At 42.7% G+C, this 13,395-nt stretch overlaps 1 protein-coding gene across 6 annotated transcripts in view; it reads left to right on the top strand.

Moving 5' to 3' along the window:
• Positions 1-13,395, top strand: part of si:dkey-26i13.8 (kinesin-like protein KIF19) — a 183,537-nt gene that overhangs the window by 131,425 nt on the left and 38,717 nt on the right. For all 6 annotated transcript variants that reach the window (XM_041205921.1, XM_041205923.1, XM_041205919.1 and 3 more), the window contains one exon: positions 12,503-12,624. In XM_041205921.1, coding sequence (XP_041061855.1) covers positions 12,503-12,624 — 122 coding nt within the window. The remainder of the gene's footprint in view (positions 1-12,502; positions 12,625-13,395) is intronic.

Below are 13,395 nucleotides of genomic sequence, written 5' to 3'. Positions count from 1 at the left end.
CCCCCCCCCTACTGGGTGAGTACCAGTGGTGGAGGGATGAAACCCTTAAGTGGGTATGAATTATTGAACAGTTTGGGCCTATACCCATTAGAGTTTAGAAGAATGAGGAGTGAGTGATCTTATTGAAACACATTAGATTCTGAGAGGATTTGATAGGGTGCATGGGGGTAGGACCTTTTCTGTTATGGGGGAGACTTGAACTAGGGGATGTCATTTAAAAATAAGGGGTCTCCCATTTAAGACAGAGTTGAGGAGAATTTTTTTTTTGCAGAGGGCTTTAGTCTGTGGGATTTTCTTCCCCAGAAAGCAGTGGAGCTGGGTCATTGAATTTATTCACGGCTGAGTTGGATAGGCTCTTAATAGACAAGTGAGTCCAGGGTTATGGAGGGTAGACAGGAAAGTGGAGTTGAGGCCACAATCGGATCAGCCATGACCTTATTGAATGGCAGAGCAGGCTCGAAGGGCCAAATAGTCTACTCCTCCTCCCAAGTCCTATGTTTCTAAGTTCCTCATTGCTCATTTAAGGGCTTCAATTGGCGATGGGCCGGAAAGGCTGTCCATGGGCCTTCCCACCACAGAATTAATTGGGCAGTGGCAGGAAAGTGGCAGGATCTCCACCCACCACGCTCCCCGCCACCAAATCCACAATGCAGGAGGGCATTAAATTCACCCCTGTGCAGAACATTACGCTTTCAAATTAGGAGCGTTCCCTGTGTCTAGAGATGTATTTTTGGGCATGATGACATTGGGCCTGATGGCGTTCCCGACGTCATCACATCAGTTTTGTATAATATGTCCACCAGGCGGACTTAACATGGGCGGGGTTCTAACTTTTATGTAAATGTCAATTAATAGAATACTTAAGTTCGTTAATGGCCCAATTGACTGTCATAATACTGTGTGAACGATATAATACGCCTTTAGAGTCAGATTCAAGCCATGCCATTTTTTTAAGGGGTAGCTTTTTGGGATGGGTTTAAAAGCTGTAGCTGATCCCTGAGTCTCAGCTTAGCAGGTAGTAGATCTATTACCTCTGAGAGTGCTTATTTGAATGAAAGGACTATCCACTTTAAAACCATATGAGTTAGAGACCTTTTCTTAGCTGCTGAATGCTCTGCTGAGTGCTATATTTTGTTCCTGGCCATCTCCCAGAGCTATAAAGTATCTGAGAGAGATAGGCATTGTGGTCTCACTTCACTTGAAAAGAAGCATAAGAGTGCACTCATTAATAGTTTCAGATTATTTTATGGCATGCTGCCTAGCCATTTTTAGCTAAGTGTGTGCCAGCATGGACGCTGTACTCATCTGCCATATGCTCATCCTGCCAACCACCCACCCTACAATTGGACCAAAGCCTTAAATGCACAATGGCATCATCGAAGAAGCTGTGTTCTTGTTGAATCATTCTGCCTTTGAGATTCAACCAAAATGACTTTCCTGCATTTGCGAGCGAGCCCTGTAGCACACTGGCACAAGTTTGCACATACTGAGGCCTTACTCACTCTGGCTACGCTCATTAGGTCATTAAGCTTTTTCTGGCATTGGGACCAAGTCCTTCTGACCAGCCCAACACTGCTGTCCTTCTCGGCCACCTCCTCCCATGCTGCACATGTCTGGCTCGGCTTCCTCTTCTTACTGGGGTAGGCATCAGCTGCTCACATCGGATGGAGGCTCTGAGGGAGTCCTCGTTGATTCTATGGGCTGGTTTGGCCCTTCTCCCCATGCCTTTCCCATCAGTCCAATGGCACTGACATCTCTGGAGGGAAACATGCAACAACTAGATAACTCTTCCATGAAAATAAATAGTTAACTTGTTCAGTTTAAAAAGAAAGCCACTTTGAACAGTGCCAAGGTTTGGAGACAGCAGAACTCCAAATAAAATCATCTTAGAAGCCTGAAAACTGCTTAATTACAAATTATTCTGTGGAGTTTGAAGTGATTGTATTAAAAGAGTAAATTATAGTGTTGAAATTTTAACAGAAGTCTGACGTTGCCTTTTTAAGTAATTATTATTTGGTTAAATTGCTTTTTCCACAGCATCTTTTAAACCTTTCTTTTTAGGCTCTTAAGCTGACTTATTATTAGGTGCCAGCTGTGGCTCATTGGGTAGCATTCTTGCCTCTAAGTCAAACCCCATACCAGAGACTTGAGCACGTAACACCAGGTTGATACTCCCATGCAGTACAGATGGAGGGCTGTACTGTCAGATGGTGTTGTCTTTCACTCGAGACATTAAACTGTGGCCTTGTCTGTCCTCATAGTTGGATGGAAAAGATTCAAGGGCAGTATTTCAAAGAAGAGCAGGGGAGTTTAACCTAGTTTCCTGGCCAATATTCCTCACCTAACACGCCTAAAACAGACAATCTAGTCACTATCTCAGTGCTGTTGGGTCTTGCTGCACTGTAAACTAGCTGCCATGTTTCCCACATTGAGTACCCTTTAGAAGTAAAATTGGTTGTAAAGTGCTCAGGGACATCCTGAGGTTTGGAAAGGCGTTATATAATAAGTGCTAGTACTTGCTCTTCGCAGCCTCGACGATGCTTTGCTCTTTGCTGTTCTGAATTTGCCGATTTGATAGTTTTTAATTGGCTCTAATTATACATTTTTTGAAGTCCTTGTTTGTAAAAAATGTGTCCCACAGTTGCAGTTCTGAAATTCTTGATGTGATTTGTAATAATGTTTAAACATCCCTTGCGTGAAATTAAGACGCCAACTGCAGTATTTAAAGCAGACGCTCATAAATATTTTATTATTGATATTCTGAGTTACTTAGCAATTAAAAGTCTCCCAGATGCAAGAATGGAAAAATATTCGCAAACAATGTACTTGATATAATTTGGTTTCTGTAGCTAAGGTTTAAGTTTTTAGAAAAAGCAAAACATAACACTTCTAAGAAATAAATATTTTTTGTAACCCATCTGCCTTTCAATAGCATTAATGCTGTAATCACACTAAACAGCCTTTGCCTTTACAACAAGAATCGCAAACAGAATCATACAGCACAGAAGAAGGCCATTCAGTCCACTGTGCCTGTCCTGGCTCCGCAAAAACAATCTATCTAATTCATCCCACCCCCCAGCTCTGTCCCCATGGCCCTGCTTTTTTTCCCCTTCAAATGTTTCTCCAACTGCCTTTTAAAAGTTATAATTGAATCTGCTTCAGACATTGCATTCCAGATCATCATAACTCTCTGTGTAAAATAATTTCTCCTCATTTCCCATCTGCACCATTTTCTGCTAATTTGGCAACCACCCTCTGTAAAGCTATGAAGATCAGACTGAGTGTGAACTGAAAAGCCCCTGCTGATAGACTTTCAGATATATCGGACACTGTGCAATGTGTTGACACCAGCATGTCCTCATAAGTGATAGGGGCTGTCCTTCCAATTGACTTTGATTTGGAACCCAACAGCACAGAAATTGGGAAGGGTTTCTCTTTGCATTTTATAAAACCTCCTCCGGCCCTACAACCCTCTGAGAGCTATGCGCGCCTCTAGTTCAGGCCTCTCTTAAGCATCCCCAACTCTAATTGCACCATCATTGGCAGGCATGCCTTCAGCTGCCTAAGCCCTAGGATCTGGAATTCCCTCTCTCAGCCTCTCCGCACTCTTATCTCTTCCCCCTATAAGATATTCCATAACACCTACATTTTTGACCAAGCATTTGGTTACATGCCCTCATGTCTCCATTTGCTCGGTGCTGAATTTTGTTCGGTAGCACTCCTCTGAGGCAGCTTAGAATGTTTCATTATGCGAAATATACTATGTAAATACAACTTGTTGTAAGATAAGGGATTTTTAAAAAATTCTCTCATGGGCCATGGGCCTTGCTGGAAAAGCCAGCAGTTTTTTTATTGCCCATTCCTAATTGCCCTTGAGGTGGTGAGCTTCCTTCTTAACCACTGCAATCTATATGGTGTAGGTACACCCATAGTGCTGTTATGGAGGGAGTTCCAGGATTTTGACCCAGCGACAGTGAAGAAATAGCGATATATTTCCAAATCAGTATGTTGAATGGCTTGGAGGGGAACTTCCAGGTGGTTGTGTTCCCATCTATCTGCTGCCCTTGTCCTTCTAGGTGGCAGAGGTCACAGGGTTGGAAGGGCCCTTGGTTAGTTGCTACAGTGCAACATGTAGATGGTACGCACTGCTGCCACTGTGTATCAGCAGTGAAGAGGGTGGATGTTTCAAGGCGTTGGATGGTGTGCCAATCAAGCGAGCTGCTTTGCCCTGGATGATGTCAAGCTTCTTGAGTGTTGTTGGAGCTGCATTCACCCAGGCAAGTGGGGAGTATTCCATCACACTCCTGACTTGTGCCTTGTAGATGGTGGACAGGCTTTGGAGAGTCAGGAGGTGAGTTACTAGCCACAGAATTCCCAGCCTCTGACCTGCTCGTGTAGCCACAGTATTTATATGGCGGGTCCGTTTCAGTTTCTGGTCAGGATGTTGATAGTAATCCCATTGAATGTCAGGTGGAAATGGTCGGATTCTCTCTTGTTGGTGATGGTTTTTACCTGGCATTAGTGTGGAACGAATGTTACTTGCCACTTGTCAGCCCAAGCCTGGATATTGTCCAGGTCTTGCTGCATTTAGACATGGACTGCTTCAGAGGAGCTGCAAATGGTGCTGAACATTGTGTGAACATCAGCGAACATCCCCATTCCTGACCTTATGATGGAAGGAAGGTCATTGAAGAAACAGCTGAAGATTGTTGGGTCTAGGACACTGCCCTGAGGAACGCCTGCAGGGATGTTCTGGAACTGAGATGATTGACCTCCAACAACCACAACCATCTACATTTGTGCTAGGTATGACTCCAAGCAGTGGAGAGTTTCCCCCTGATTCCCATTGACTCCAGTTTTTCTAGGGTTCCTTGATGCCACACTCGGCCAAATGCTGCCTTGATGTCAAGGGCAGTCACTCTCACCTCTGGAGCTCAGCTCTTTTGTCCCTGTTTGGATTAAGGCTGTAAAGGGATCAGGAGCTGAGTGGCTCTAGTGGAACCCCAAACTGAGCATCAGTGAGCAGGTTGTTTCTGAGTAAGTACTGCTTGATAGCACTGTTGAAGACCCCTTCCATCACTTTGCTGATGATCAAGAGTAGACTGATGGGGCGGTAATTGGCCAGTTTGGATTTGTCCTTTTTATGTACGACATACTTGGACTGTTTTCCACATTGCCACATATGTGCCAGCGTTGTAGCTGTGCTGGAACAGCTTGGCTGGGGTTGCAGCTAGTTCTGAAGCACAAGTCTTCAGTACTACTGCTGGAATGTTGTCAGGGTCAATAGCCTTTGCCATATCCAGTGCCTTCAACCATTTCTTGATATCGTGTGGAGCGAATTAAATTGGCTGAAGACTGTGGACTTCAAGAGGAGGCCAAGATGGATCATCAACTCGTCACTTCTGGCTGAATATTGTTGCAATGATACAGCCTTATCTTTTGCACTGCTGTGCTGGGCTCCCCTATCATTGAGGATGGGGATATTTGTGGAGCCTCCTCCTCTAGTGAGTTGTCTAATTGTCCACCATCATTCATGACTGGATGTAGCAGGGCCACAGAGCTTAGATCTGATCCATTGGTTGCGGGGTAGTTTAGCTCTCTTTATCACATGCTGCATATGCTGTTTGGCATACAGGTAGTCCTGTGTTGTAACTTCACCAAGTTAATGCCTTATTTTTAGGTATGCCTGGTGCTGCTCCTGGCATGCCTTCCTGTACTCTTCATTGAACCAGGGCCAATCCCTTAGCTTGATGGTAATGGTAGAGTGGAGGATATGTTCGGCATGAGGTTATAGATTGTGGTTGTATATAATTTTGCTGCATTGGATGGCTCACAGCGCCTCATGGATGCCCAGTTTTGAGTTGCTATATCTGTTCGAAATCTATCCCACTTGGCACGGTGGTAGTGCCACACAACACAATGGAGGGTATCCTCAATGTGAAGACGGAACTTTGTCTCCATAAGGACTGTGCAATGATCACTCCCACCAAAACTGTGATGGACAGATGTATTTGTGACAGGAAAATTGGTGAGGATGAGGTCAAGGAGGTTTTTCCTTCTCATTGATTCCCTCACCCCTTGCTGCAGACCCAGTCTAGTAGTTATGTCCTTTTGGACTCAGCCAGCTTGGTCAGTAGTGCTGCTACTGAGCCACTCTTTGTGATAGGCATTGAAGTCCCCACCCAGAGTACATTCTGTGCCCTTGTGACTTTGGAGGAGTACTGATTCATCAGCTGAGGGGGAGCAGTAGGTGGTAATAGGCAGGAGGTTTCCTTGCCTATGTTTGACCTGACGTCATCAGACTTATTGGGGTTCAGAGTTGATGTTGAGAACTTCCAGGGCAACTCCTTCCCAACTGTATACCAACATGTCCCTCCCACTGACAGGACAGATCCAGGGAAGGTGGTGGTTGGGTCTGGGACATTTTCTGTAACTATTACAACCGCAGCTGATGTTATTTGCTGAGCAAGCCAAATTCCAGAGGGAAACTTGTCTTACTAATCATAACATTTTTTGTATTTTGAAAATGATCCCAGAAGCGTAGAATCCCAGTAACACTTTTACTATTTTAAAATTTAAACATTTATTAACAAGGAAAAATACTTACACACATAAGTGTAAAATTACAGTTTAAACAGTCTTACAAAACATCTCCCCAATACAATACCCACTTGGATAGAACACACAAGTAAACTTCTCAGCAACAGCTCCCTTATAGAGTTTTAACCTTAAAAATCCAGTAATATTACCCAAGGCAACAACTGCTGCTACTTTAATAAAGTATACCACATGACTTCTCGTTCTCTTCCACTCTGCTGTGGAAATGTGAAGGAAGTTCAGAAACAGATTGATTTTTGAAAACAAAGACTTTTCTGGCTTGAAACTGGATGGCTATTTCAAATTCATAACTTTTCTCAGCACAGAACTGGTCACAGGACACAGCCACCTCAACTCAACTAAACATCTCCTTAAATATCTTTTTTCCATTTTATCCTAAACTCCATTGTCCTAAGCACCTCTTTGATCTCAATTTTTCTAAAATATAAAAATCATTCATGTCTTCCTGTGCCTCCACTATTAATAATAAATATAATAAACTTTAATAGCCTTCCCTTGTTTACTTATGAAACCTTTATAAGTTGTAAAAGTCCTTTAATCTCCCATTGAAATTTAAGAGCTGAAAAGTCAAGCCCTTACCAATCAAGTAATGCAAATTTTAAAACCCAACCTGTTTACTAACCTTCCCCCAGTTTAATTACCCATAGACACACACACAAACACACACACACACACACACAGTCTTCTTTATAGAATGCCACCATATTCCCAAAATTTTTTTTAAAAAATTCATCATCGCAATAAAGTATGATTCCGTGAGGAGGACTTTGCAGGGTTGAAAGGGTTGGTCTTGCCATTGTCATTCCTGGTGCCTCAGTCGATGCTGGGTGATCCATCCGGTTTCATTCCTTTTTGATACAACTTTTTGATTGACTCTTAACTGCCCTCTGAAATAGTCTATCACATTGCTGTGGGCCTGGAGTCACATGTAGGCCAGACCAGCAATATGGTTGACTCTTAAATGCCCCCTGAACCAGGGCAACTAGGAATGAGTAATAAATGCTGGCCTGGTCAGCGACACCCATATCCCATGAATGAATAAAAAAAAATACTGACTGTAAAGCTGGTCAAACCATGAAATGAAGCTGTGTAACCAGTTGCCTACCAAAATGGCAGTCGAGATCTTGTGCATGTTATAGGATATTAATTTCCATATTAACAGGGCCAACTGTCTCCAACAGACAAACTCCTTGGGTGTCAAACAGTAGGCCCTTTAAAAATGTTGGCAGCTGCAACGTCAATGTTAATCGGGCACTAAGTTTAACAACACCATCTGGAAGCCATTAGTACCTCATTCACATTGATCTGGCCAAGTTAAGATCAAACCCAGTAATTCTAACTGACCCTAAGTCAAGTGTCACTTAGAAATATACTTAAATAAATCTGCTGTATGGGTAGAGTCGAGGGACTGTAAATTCAAATTACAATAACTTCTGATTCAGGTACAAGATTAATGGACAATAATACTTCTTTCTGAGTATTTAGCAATTTAAATAATTCCAGGATATTGTAATTTGGAATTGTAACAGAATGTTAATGCATTATTTTAATAGTTTGAGAGCTAAACATAGAATTGTGTCTGAATCTGTAAAGATCAGGAGGAAAGCGAAAAGGACTAGACATTTGACTCTCCTTCAAACTTGCAGTCTGATGTGATCAGTCTGCATCCTTTTCAAAGGCAAGGATGATTAGTGTTTATTCTATTCATGCAATGTTTACATGTGTGACCCTACAGGAATGTTAGATTCGGAAGTTAGATCAATGGTAATCACAACTGTATTAGCAAGGTTCATGCCTGATGTCCTTGACCTGATAAGCACAGAGACAGGAAGAATCTCTACACGGATAATATGAGCTGCTGGTAGCAGAGAACATGATCCAGTTTCTGCTGAGATGCTCCATCTTGATCCAGGCTCATGCATTGACTCCTGAGATACCTGATTTTCACACTGATTTATCGCTGCTTTAGTGTTAAATTGCATATGCATTTATGTTACCTATATATGCATGTTAGTTTTTATACAGTACATGTAATGTACTGCATGAGTCAATCATCACTTAAGTTTTATTTTCAACATGTTGGCAAAAAGAAAAAGAAAGACTTACATATGGCACTTTTCACATCCTCAGGATGTGTCAAAGCACTTAACAGCCAATGAAATATAGTTACTGTTGTAGTGTAGGAAATGCAGCAGCCAATTTGTGCACAACAAACTCCCACAACCAGCCATAAGCTAATAACCAAATAATCTGTTTTTGTGATATTGGTTCAGGGATGGGGCCTCGGTTTATCGCCTCATCCAAAAGACCACATCTCCAACTGTGCAGTACTCCCTCAGTACTGCACTGGAGCATTAACCTTGATTTTTGCGCTTAGACCTTGGAGTGGGATTTGAAACCAGAGGCGAGGGCACCAACTGAGCCACCATTGACATAGAGAATTGGCTGAGGTTAGAGGTTGAAACAGGATGTTTCAAAGGGGAGAGAAGGGAAATGTAGTGAATGTGTACCGGAGAAGAGGACTAGTTGGACTGATGATTGGGAAAGAGGAATGCGTATTAGATAAACATATGAACATACAAATTAGGAGCAGGAGTAAGCCCCTCGAGCCTACTCCACCACTTAATAAGATCACGGCTGATCTGACTGTAATCTCAACTCCACATTCCCACCTACCCCCAATAATCTTTCACTCCCTTGCTTATCAATAACCTAGCTACATCTGTTATAAAAACATTCAAAGGCTCTGTTTCCACCTTTTAATGAAGAGAGCTCCAAAGACTAACAACACTCTAAGAGAAAAAAATTCTCCTCATCTCTGTCATGAATGGGCGACCCTAGTTCTAGATTCTCCCACAAGAAGAAACATTTTCTCCACATCCACTCTGTCAAGACCCCTCAGGATCTTAAAGGTTGAAATCAAGTCGCCTCTTATTCTTCTAAGCTCCAGCGGATACAAGCCTAGCCTGTCTAACCTTTCCTCATAAGACAATCCTCACATTCCAGGTATAGGTCTAGTAAACCTTCTCTGCACTGCTTCCAGTGAATTTACATCCTTCCTTAAATAAGGAGACCAATACTGTATACAGTATTCCAGATGTGGTTTCACCAATGTCCTATATAACTGAAGCATAACTTTTTTTAAATTAATTTACGTGATGTAAGTGTTGTTGGCTCAGCCAATATTTATTGCCCACTCCTAATTGCCCTTGAGAAGGTGGTGGTGAGCTGCCTTCTTGAAGCCCTGCAGTCCCTGTAGGTACACCCACAGTCCTGTTAAGGGGGGAGTTCCAGGATTTTGACCCAGCAACAGTGAAGGGATGACGATATATTTCTAAGTCAGGATGGTGCATGGCTTGGAGGGGAACTTCCAGGTGATGGTGTTCCCATATGTCTGCTGCTCTTGTCCTTCTAGATGGTAGCAGTCGTAGGTTTGGAAGGTGCTGCCTAAGGAGTGTTTGTGAGTTTCTGCAGTGCATCTTGTAGATGGGACACACTGCTGCCACTGTTCTTCAGTGGTAAAGGGATTGAATTTTTGTGGAAGGGGTGCCAATCTAGCGGGCTGCTTTGTCCTGGATGGTGCCAAGCTTCTTGAGCTGCACTCATTCAGGCAAGTGGGGACTGTTCCATCACACTCCTGACTTGTGCCTTGTAAATGGTGGACAGGCTTTGGGGAGTCAGGAAGTGAGTTACTCACTGCAGGATTCCTAGCCTCCCTACATTTGTACCATGGAGCTGCTGCCACATGGCACTGGCTGTGTAACCAAGTCAGCATTGTCATGGGACATAAGCCTGCACATGGGCTTGGTCTCCTGATCCAAAATTTAAAGTTACAAGGTTAATTGAGAACCAGAGAATCTTGCTATCATAATCTCATGTAGAAATCAATGGACTGAAGTAATGGTCATTCTTTCGAATTGTTCGATTTCTAAAATGGTATTCATGGCAAAAGTTCATTGCTACAATTCAGTAGAGCTTTAAAACAGAGGCCTTAGGACAATGACATTTGTTATAGGCGGCATGAAATCAGGCTGCGAGTTCAGTGCTTAACACACACGTAGGAAATTCCTTTGTGTGATACATTGGCCCAGTTATTTTAAACACATCAAAATTGGTTAATGGCAGTCATCAGAAATGTGTTACAGCAGTAGCTAGAGCCAGTAAAAGATGCCAGTCAAAAGTAAGTAACTGAATTTGAAAAGATACAACAGATGATGAATGGCAGAAAGAAGCACAGGGGATGTGGATTAAGTTATGAGAGAAGTTACATAAACTTATCTTGTGTTCCTTTGAAGGTTGAGGGATGATCTAATTGAGGTGTTTCATAGGTTACATGATATGAAAGAGAGCAGATGCATAAAAGAAATTTCTGCTTGTGAGAGAACCTAGAGAAAGGAGGAATTGTAGTTAAAACAGGAAGAAACATTTTTTCATACAAAGGGTAATAGGAACTCTTTTCCCCCAAAAGGTTGTGGATGCTGGGACAATTGAAATGTTCAAGACAGAGAACGAGGCATTACAAGAATGAAAGAATGTCTTGCATTTATGTAGCACCTTTCACAACCTCAGGATGTCCCAATCGCTTTACAGCCAATGAGATACTTTTGAAGTATAGTCACTGATGTAGGAAATTGGCAGCAGCCAGTTTGCACACAGCAAGCCCCGATGAATCAAATGATTTGGTTTAGATGTTGGTTGAATAATAAGCCTTGGCCAAGGGAACTCCCCTGCTCTTCCTTGGATAATGTCGTGGGATCTTTTGCATTTACTGTGATGGCTGGTGGGGCCTGGGGTTTCAGGTGTTATCGAAAAGGCAGCACCCCAAATATCAGCCTTCATTTTGTACTTAAGTCTCTGGAGTGGAACACAATAATGCTGGTGCTGAGCCAAGACAGACACCTTGATCTGTAGCTACTGATACCTTAGTTTATAAGGGTATCAAGAGAAATGGATCAAACTTGGGTAAATGGAGTTGAGGTACAGATCAGCCATGGTCTAATTGAATGGTGCAACAGGCTCAAGGGGCTGAATTCGCCTCCTTCTGTTCATATGTTGCTTGAATCATAAAATCATAGAATGGTTACAGCACAAAAGGAGGCCATTCAGCCAATTTTGTCCACGCCAGTTCCCTGTAAGAGCAACTCAGTCCCACTTTCCTGCCTTTTCCCATAATCCCACAATTTTTTTGATTCAGGTAATGATCCAATTCCCTTTTGAATGCTTCGATTGAATCTGCCTCCACCATACTCCTAGGCAGTAGTGCATTCCAGATCCTAATCTCTCACTGTGTAAAATTGGCCTTGCCTCATGTCAGCGCTGCCCCCCTCTCCTATCACCCCAAATCAGTGCCCTCCAGTCCTCAGCACCCCCACCAACAGGAACAGCCTTCTGCTCCGCCCAGGCACCCCATGATTCTGAAAACCTCCATCAGATCTCCTCTCCAAGAAGAACAACGCATATAATTGGAAACTTATGGTCACAGATAATTGACACCAAGCTGGGAGTGGATAGATTGCACAGATCAGGGCAGACAAAAATAACTGTTTGATAGATTAATGGAATATAAAGATAGAGGAGCTGTCTGAAAGGCACCCATCCTGGCTGGCCCACAGTCTTTTGTAGCCTGTTCATTGATTTGTAATGGGAGAAGGACTTGCTATTTGTGTTCTGATGATATAAAATTCATGTGTGGACTCTTAATTTAATCTCTCAGATTTCTTTGAACACTGGCAGAATTTGTCTTGGGTTCATAGTATTGTGACCGTCCTTCAAATGTAATGTCCTGAGATTCCTACAGTGAAATTCATCTGAATCAAGGTTTGTGTAGTATTTGCACATTTCTTGTCTGTGAATAGCAGTTGATGCTACTTCTGTTTTTTTCCAGATCACAACATCCAAATTCCACAGCAACTGCACAGTCTCTACACCATATATTGGCAAGAGATGGAGGAGGGGACACTAGACAGCCTGATTACCCTTCATTCCATCACCTCCAACACATTGAGGGTAATATAACTATTGTTCTGTTAGAATCAACAGCAAATTCTCTGTTTGACCAGTTAGGGTCTAATGATTAAGTAAATGTTCTCAAAGCCCTAAAAAAATGATACTAAGGCCAGAATTTTCCAGCCCTCTTGGCGTTGGGCATCATGGCAGGTGGGGTTTGGGGGGTACAATATGACAAGAAGGCCAAAAATCGGTTGCATGCTATTGTGAAATTAGTTTGCGATCGTCCGTTCCATCCAAAAATGGCAGGCCACGCTTCCCACTGTCTTACACGCTGGGAATCTAATTTCAATGCTTTAACCTCTTATTATAAGCCCTGCTCGCTGGAATCATCCCCCCAAGTTGGATCATCCAGGCATGTCAGTGCGATTGCGCGCCAACGTGTTTCACAACTGTCCATACATTATGTGCACCTGGCGAGCTGCCAATCTGGGACCATTTCACCTTAATGTTTCCCAGTATTCCATAATCAATTGGAGGCAAGTTAATTATACAAGGGCATGGTATGCAATCAAGAAGAGTGGGAGGATGTTCATGTGGAGAATAAATGTCAACAAAGACTTACTGGATGAAACAACCTGTCTCTATGTTGTAAATACTTTGTAATGTTTTGTGCTATCCTGATAAGGTTAGTATGAAGTAAGGTGGGAGAAAGGTCATGTGGCGCTTAAATACTGATCAAATGACTTATTTCTGTGCTCTAATGCCGATGTAATTCTAAGTAATTAGCACCGCTGGAGTGATTTCAATGGAAAAAAGAGTCCACCTTCT

This window comes from Carcharodon carcharias, chromosome 15, assembly GCF_017639515.1.
Source record: "Carcharodon carcharias isolate sCarCar2 chromosome 15, sCarCar2.pri, whole genome shotgun sequence".
Classification (NCBI taxonomy): Eukaryota; Metazoa; Chordata; class Chondrichthyes; order Lamniformes; family Lamnidae; genus Carcharodon; species Carcharodon carcharias.
This window is presented reverse-complemented; position numbering and strand designations above follow the sequence as displayed.